The sequence below is a fragment of the Centropristis striata genome, chromosome 15 (assembly GCF_030273125.1).
Source record: "Centropristis striata isolate RG_2023a ecotype Rhode Island chromosome 15, C.striata_1.0, whole genome shotgun sequence".
Taxonomy (NCBI): domain Eukaryota; kingdom Metazoa; phylum Chordata; class Actinopteri; order Perciformes; family Serranidae; genus Centropristis; species Centropristis striata.
The window spans coordinates 11,949,386-11,958,048 of record NC_081531.1 but is presented as its reverse complement, the minus strand read 5'-3'; the positions used below and the strand labels follow the sequence as shown (position 1 = coordinate 11,958,048).

The 8,663-nt window shown below is 38.9% G+C and overlaps 1 protein-coding gene across 1 annotated transcript in view; it reads left to right on the top strand.

The window, feature by feature from the left end:
• Window positions 1–1,547: 1,547 nt before the first annotated feature.
• The window catches only part of septin8a (septin 8a), a 35,088-nt gene continuing 27,972 nt past the window's right edge, over window positions 1,548–8,663 (top strand). The window contains exon 1 of the mRNA XM_059352476.1: window positions 1,548–1,941. Coding sequence (XP_059208459.1) covers window positions 1,912–1,941 — 30 coding nt within the window. The 5' untranslated portion in view covers window positions 1,548–1,911. The remainder of the gene's footprint in view (window positions 1,942–8,663) is intronic.

Below are 8,663 nucleotides of genomic sequence, written 5' to 3'. Positions count from 1 at the left end.
GTATATATATATATATATATATATATATATATATATATAATCATAAACAATTAAATACAAATACAGCCATCACGACAAAACTGAAGGAGCCTCAGTAGCCGACTTATAAGAAGCAGCCACACCGACCAAGGGAAGACATTTCTTTGTCCTTTAAAATTGATTTAAATTCACCGATTGTGATCAATTCAGACAATTTCAATTCCTTTTGCAAATTGTTCCATGATAAAGGGGCAGCGTAACTAAAAGGTTTCTTACCTAATTCAGTTCTCACTCTTGGCACCAGCATCTGTACAATATATAAGTCGATCACTACAAAGTTTATAAATGTTTAATGTAAACTGTTTGCAAGCATAAAGCTGTGAAAAGCCTACAAATCCCCAGGGCACCTATAGGCTACATGTACAGTACAATACACACAACTGGTTTTATAATTGGAGTGAATTATACACAATATTGGAACACTCAGATGGCTTGCCCTGATTGGCTGAGTCACACCCCAGTAAAATCAATCTGTGACCTCATTAATTCATTTAAATATTAATGCCCTGTGTTCGAAGTGACACACAAACATAGTTGGCTCCACTGAAGTGATGATTGGGTGTTTTATGATCTCCATCGCTGACACACATATTTCTGCTCTCCCCTGTCGCTCTGCTCTGCTGCTTACTCCTGTCCTGGCTTGCAATGTGTGCAGCATGACATTCCTGGACTGAATGGGAGTTCCCGAGAAGTGGCCATATTGGAACGTATCTGTCTCGGCCAAAGATGTAACCTGAACGTCAAGATAGTTCACCTCCTACTATAACGTACGTAAAAACGTTGAACGTTAAACCCATAGACTGTAGGTTGAACCACCCGGAAACGCTTGGGATCGATTTTTAAACTGCTTAAATGTATATATTTGATCCTTTATCAAGCAAAGAACCATATTTGGTAACTTGAGCGGACATCTATAACAGGTCTCCTCGCTCTCCGTGAGGTCATAGAACCACATGGATTTCTACATCACTGACCAATCCGTAGGCTGAACCATACAAGATTCAAGCTTTCCTTTATTGTCATTGTATTAAAAAAGTATACAACTAAATTTACGTGTGCGTCTCATATATAAGGTGCTTTAAAAAGACATTCAGACATTACGCGTATGTAATAAGTAGTCTAAAAATATAATAAAAAAGGTAAAAGATAAAGTGGGGATGGATGCAAATGATGTGTTATTGTCTATTTAGGGTTACTGTAGGAAAGAGACTATAATAAATATAATAATATTAATAATGACTCAATTGACCTCGATTTGCAATATAGAAAAATGAAACATTTTGCAAAAAGTATTTTAATATCCTCCAATAATACTCCAGGGTTGACATTTTCAATTTCCAGGAGTGCCCTATAAAGGGTTAAAGCCATTTCCAACCACTGTTGTTATTACTGAAAATAGAAGATAATTTAAAAAAATCGTGAGTATCCTTTAAATGTATATTCGCATGAGTGCGCACGCGCTAAACAGGAGTGCCTACCAAACCGCTCCAGCTCCTTTTTACCAACTTATTTTTCCACTATCCTGTGCCACATAGTGTTAGAAATAATCTGTTATTCTGTCTCTGTGCATGGGGATCACTATCTGATGGACTAGGTCCCTATTTGCACCCTTGTCGACTCCCAGTCCAAGTCGAAACGGAGATATTTAATAATTTAGCCTAAGCGAAACAGAGGCGAGGCAGCAGTGAGTCCTCTTGTCGCCTAGCTGCTAGCCTCCCTGCCCAGCCTTTAGCAGCTCCTCTCCGTCTTGTGTCCCTCTCTTCCTCTCTCTGTCAGCTCGGCTCACTAGTTCAGCAGGCTAGTACGGAGAGACGAGGGCTGCTCCCTTTCGCCTCTGCTCAGTCTGCCCAGCACACCATACATACATACACCATGGCTGCCACGGACGTTGACGTCTTTTCGGTAAGTAAAAGCCACGGGGCTTCTTGTTTTTTCCCCTCCTATCCGCTGCAAACACTGCAAGTGCAGCCACGGGAACACTTGGTTGTGATTAGTAAAAGTGTGTGTGTGTGTTAGCTGCTGTGAAGCTAAGCCTCCCCCGCTCTTGAAGCCCGTAATGTGGGCTCTGTCGAGATGGTGGAAGTGATTTCTGTGATGGTGACTGGGGTTTCTTTCAGTTAAGACAAATTAAGATGACGCTGATGTTTGTTGTCTATTTTATTGTCGTATATTGGAAGGTTTTATTTTCGTAATTGTGGTTTTACCCATGTAGCCGTGCTGCATATTTGGGTGTAGCGTATGGCAACATTATAAACAGTTTACTGTTGACGTTATTAGAAGTGGGTGTAAACACAAAACATTTAGGAAGGGTACTATATCATATTACTGTTTTCGAATACAACAAATACAGCTAGCATACTACAAAGCAGGATATTGATATAACTTGCACTTCTCTTGTGTTTTGTTGAATTACTACACGTAGATAGCAGTAACTACATTATGATTACTCATTGGTACATACAACAATGTGTTGACATATGGTTTCATCTAAACTTCCTGTTCAGGTGTGCAAAATCAAACTTCACTTTCTTTAATGTGTCAGTTTCACCAGCCAGATGTGTATGGTCATGGTCTATCTACATTGCAGATGGCCTATGTTTCTCTACACACTATTAGGCTATTATAAATTCAGAGTGGAATGTATTCTGCATTGTTTTCATAGTGACAAGCCCTGTTGTCTGTCAGGTTTGACCCTGTAGGTATAATTTAGTGATGCAATACAATCTTAGGAAAATCAGAATTTCAGTCAGCTCACAAGCATGTCAAGAATCCACACAGTCACACAACAGAGCATTTGGAAAGCCAACATTATTGTGAAGAAGAGGCAAATGCACAGGACGGGATTTAAAAAGGGTGATTAACTTTTTGGCAGATGCTTAAAGAGATCTTTACAGTGGTGAATTGGACAGTAAGCACAGCTGAGTTTCAGGGATAAAGAGATTAAGAACACACTCCAGGCCACTCCTACCACTTTTTGGTGCAACACATGTCTGGGAAGAGAGGAAAAGATCCAAAAAGAAGGGACATGGGATATTGCACACTGGGCATTTCTTAAATTAGGAAGGTGTCCAAGACAGGGGTGCAGGTTGCAGAAGATATTGCGTACTTTTAAAGGTCCCCTTTGGAATACAAAATAAGAGAATTGATTAATGAGAAAAATGCTGAGATTGCAGTGGAGCAGGCCAGTGGAACAGCAGCTCAGTTGCCTGACTGTCTGTCCAACTTCCTGTCTAACTTTCTGAACTAAGTGAGACCATATTGAACACACTGACAAGCTCGCCCGGCAGTTTGTGTAAAGGACATGCTGTTAATTACATGCAGCTATTGATAGGGATGTGTGGTTGGTTGCGTTGTAGGCCCACGTCAATCCCACCCAACAGACATCGTAGATTTGAGATAACTTTCTAGGCCAGAGCTGCACAAGAAGATCAATTAAGCCAACTACCGATATGTTGTTTTCACTCATTGATTCCATTAGAGTGTGCAGAGTATAGAAAAGGATGCTGTTCATTTAAATGGTTATGTAATAAAATGCCCTACAACGTATTTAGCATGTACATTGCTCACTGACCATGAAGAGTATTGTCTCTCCCGTGAGGCCTGCATGCATAAAATGAAATTAGCTCCACAGCTTCAAGTGCTTAGAGGCAGAAGACAAGGAATGAAGAATTATGGGGCAAGTCACTTGCACTGTAAAACTGCAGCTTTGCTTGTCTGTGTGTGTTCGTCTAGTCTACCTTTTCTAATTTTAAACCCACTCTAGTTATTTAAACACTTCCATCAAACCTTAGCCTTCCCATGTTGTTCAGCTGTATGTTGCTCACAACAGATTGCAGGTCAAGTACACTGACTGTTGTGTGTCAGCAGCAGTGTTGTTAGCTGTATATAGAACATACAGGCCAGAACTCCCTGGAGGCGAGCTTGTCAAACTCGATGTTGCAGATGAATCATGACAGCTGAGCTGCAGCCTATGTGATGAGTCAATATCCATCTATAGAATTGGTCCACGTTTTCTCACAAACCAGTTCAGAGCCCACCATGCAATGCTCCAAGTTTCGTTAGCTTTCCAAATAATATTCATGGCTGATTGAAAATCTAGAGGCAGAGATGTTTGGTTTGATGTCGAAATACCATATTTCTGTTTAAATAAAAGAAGGAAAGTTTACTATAAAACATAGTCTGAGAACAGCAGTTGACAGGATGACCTGGAAGTTGGAGACTAAACCACAGCCTCACACGTTAAATACTTGCAGCACCCAGTGAATCCATCAGCAGTCATGTGTCTTGTTGAAAGGCTTTGCAGCTCAAAGTGTCCTAATTCTTGTGTTTATTTGCTTCACACGGGATATGGATGTTTCAGTATCCACGCTAAAAAGGCTGCACAAGACACATTTTTTCAATTCTGATTTAGATTTTGAACCATGCATGAGGCATGTGGATGCTGACTTGCCTGAGACAGCTTTAGCAGGGCAGATACAAATCCAAAACAGAAAATAAGAAAAATGCATTAGCTTACTATTTTCTCAAGTCAAAACTATGTGAATGTGTGCATAAATGCAAGTAGTCTCCATTTCCCGCCCTTTAATCAGTCATATGAAAAGAAAATGAAAGCAGAATTTGCTGCATCCACAAAAGGCACACAACTGCCAGTGGTGCATTCACATGCTTCTCAAATGGTCCCATATACTGAGTTGGGAAGTCATTCATGATCCATGAAATGTGTAACAAAATGTTTTGACTGTGCAAGTTCTTGTTCTGACTTGAGGGGACATTCATATGAATTCTTGCAGTTCCAAAAGTGTGCAGAATTTTCTTTTAAAAATTCCTGTCTGCAGTTGACCTATGGATATTCAGAGGCTATTTCTAGATTTCTTAGATACTGAAGAAAACTAAGAAACTTGGAGTTCTAAGGAGATTCGTTTTTCTTAGTTTACCTCCTATCTACAAAGAACCAAAGAAATCATAAAGATTTTGGCTTGTGGCTAATAACATGACTGTCAGCTATAAAAAAAAAAGTGTTTTTTTTGTGAGCATGTTTTTTTCTTTGTTAGTTCAGTGATACTAAGGAAGTCATGTACTTTTCAAAAACCCTATTAAGATGAGTGAGCTGTACATCTGTCTCGTAAAATGATTCCTGTCTCCTCTTCTGTCTGTCTTTCCTGTTGGGCACGCAGATGAGTGATGAGGCTGAGAAGTGCTGTGGTCGTACAATAGTTGAGCACGAGTGTGAGACCAGAGAAAGATAATAAACAGGTTTTTATCTCTGTGCTTGTGAATTCTTGATGGCAAACAAATCTCAACTGTAAGCATTTTTACCATTACAACATCACCGCTCGCACAAGTACCAGCAGGCGAATGTCTATTGCAGTGCACAACATCTGTAGGTGTGGTTGTCAATATTGCAAAACCATATTATCCATATTTCTTGTCGGATGACACTGGATGAGATGTAAAATCATTTCTGCTGCAGTTAATACAAAAAGCCCTTTCAGAACTCAAAGTATGATTTACCAGTCCAGGCACATTATTACTATTCAGCGGACATCAGGCACTCTTATAAATCCACATGACCGTCATTGGACAGGAAGCACCAGCCACCACCCACGTCATTTAAAGAGAAGTGGATGTGTGTGTGTGTGGGTTTGTCTTTGAGGCTATCCTGTGGTCTCCTCCCCTCACAAATCCTCAGTTGACTTAGACCCAAAGTTTCTCCAGAAGCCCCTCAAATCATATTCACTCTCCACACTAAATAAAGCTCATGTTGCTTCCAGTGAATAAACTTTAACAACTATACAAGGCTTAGTTTCCCCAATTTGTCAGCCAACCACAACAGACAAACAAGATGACTCATCCTTTAAAAACCAACTGAGTATTTGTCATAAAAGTCATTTTTAGCAGGAAGTTTTTCATATTTTGCTTGAGTCCTTGGATACGTCTTATACAGGTCTTAGTTTCAGTACAGATTCTACTGTCAAGGTCGAGGTCGGGGCCATTAGAGTCCATTATTCAAAACGTTAAGTTGAGAAAACAAAACAGAATACATCAAACTATTCAGTGGAATATTGTTTTTAATATAATTTAAAACATTGCCATTTATAATGTCAGGGAATTTGGAAATTGCAGCCAGGATGTTTTTTGCAACGTCAATACAATAGAAAATGCAACTCATTATTCATTACAGCTATTAGAAGGGGGAAGTTAAATACAAACATTTAGGAAGGACTGAGACACTTAAGTAGGGCCACAACAATCAATTCTTATTTTTTTAAACTTTAAAATCTGAAAATAGTGAAAATTAATAATTAATAAAACTTATAACAACCACCAATTAAAAAGGGCAGGCATTATGAAATAAAATAGATTTTGTAAACAAATGTAATTTGATACTGTAAGGACAAGGACAAAATAAAACGTATATACATATGAGCATACACATATATGTTATGCATGCACAGAGATATGCAAATACACACAACCTCATACACATGCACATTCAACTAAGATTACAATAGCACTACTGTTAAGATAAGTGTGTTTTTCAGCAGCAACTGAAAAGAAGATGATCTGAATTCTTGATTATATGAAACAGAGAAAGGCAGCAAAATATCATATTTGAGAATCTGGAACTAGTAAATGCTTTGCAAAGGTGGCTTGTGATTTTAAAAAAAATTCATTGATCATTTTGTCATCATTTCAACCCTACTCTCAAGTCCAAGCCGGGTTGCTTATGCTCCCCCTGCACAAGTGTTCACAGAAAGCAATCGCGGCAATACGCCATGCTCCAAAAAAATTATAAATTAATTATAACTTGTCTCAGTGTGTATATATATATATATGTGTGTGTGTGTGTGTGTGTGTGTGTGTGTGTGTGTATGCCCTTAAAATAAGAAACGTAAATAATGCATATAGGAAGTGGAAGTGGCCCAGTGAAGTAATTGCAGTAAGAAATACCATTGTGAAAATATAGAATACTATCTAGTAGTTGATCTGACCTTCTTAAAATTTAATGTGAAAACAAGACATTTAAATGAATCTAGTTCAACACAAAGTGCATCTCAAGTTATTGTAAATATTTGAAGCCTTTTTCAAAGGCCTTTCCTTGGTGCGTTTTTCCCCCGCGCACAAGCATCAGCACAGCTGTGTGTGTGTCTCAGTCTGTCAGGTTGCTGCTGTCTGTCAGGTGGAGGCTCACTGAGGCAGACACGAACTGCAAACACAAGTCAGATACAAGTCAGGTGGGACTGGAGGCCAGAAGGCGAGAGGGAAGCTGAAGAGGGGATAGAGAGACAGCAGGAGGCAGGTCTGCAGCAGGACACAGTGACTGATAGGTGAATTTCAGGTCATACTAGGACCAAAACATGTTTCTGTGGAGTGATTGGTGTTTAAAACAGCCTTGCTTTCAGTTTATGTCAGGTTGGATCTGTGTCACATATTTATTTAACCTTTTTGTAAGTTGATGTCCCCAAAGATGTCTTGTTAGCTTACTTGCCTTACTTGCTCATTTTTTCATCATGCTTGAGATGCTTCTGTTTGTTTGTTTGCATATATTTGCAGTTTAAAGACAGGACTAGTGCTGAAACATAAACTTATATCAGAGTGAGATGAGATATGCAGGAGAGTTAAAGATCAGGATGTGCAGGGCGAGACCTGAGGCGATGATCCTGCATGAGTTGAAATGGGCAGGTTTATGCTGTATGTTTGTTTTAGCAGGTTGATTTGGCCCACTAATCAACACGACAGCTGCTGAACCTGCAGCAGTGGCTGTGACACACTGCCCAGGGTGGCATTAAGACACTTAAACTACCTGTTCTTGAGTCATAAATTTGTCAAATTCCCAAACATATTATTATCTCCATGTTCGGTGTGAAGAAACATCCATAAATCTGCTTAGGAATCATAGAAAGGAGATGCCTTTCATAAATCCAAAGCTTGTCTGAGAATCATCACATTTTAAGTTTTCTTCAGTGTCAAAGTCATTCAGAAACAGCCGTATGTGTATCAATTTATTCATTATGAACAGGAATTTCAAATTCTGCAAACTTTTGATGGTGTAAAATTTGCCAAAATGTAACCAAACTCAGGCTTAAGCACAGCTTTAATAACCCCTGGTTTAGATTTATTGTTCAAGCTATTAACTAGGCAAAAATTGGTAAATTTGCTCTGAGAAATTATATTATGAAACACATTTCTCACTGCTTTAATCATTTAATCAGAGACATAATAATGACTGACTGGTCTACAGTGACTGCTGTCACAGCAGTAGGGGATATATATATATATATATATATATATATATATATATACATACACACACACTGTGTAGCTTTGTAGAAATGCTGTGACTACGCTGTGCCTTAAAAATAGTTTGATTGATTCACAAGGTTGTAGTGTTAGCTCTGTGTACTTGAATTTGAGCTTGACAGGAAAACTTTGCAGCTGCTTTATTTGAAATTTCAGCCCTTTTCACTGCAGACCTTTTGACTCGTCATAGCAGGAAAAACATAGGTGTTACTAATAACATTAACACTGGCTGTGTTTTTATATAAGTGTCTCAGTAAGCAAAGCCAGTGTTCCATCATGCACCATAATAAGACTCTGAAAGATTGCTGACAGAAAAAGTCAGT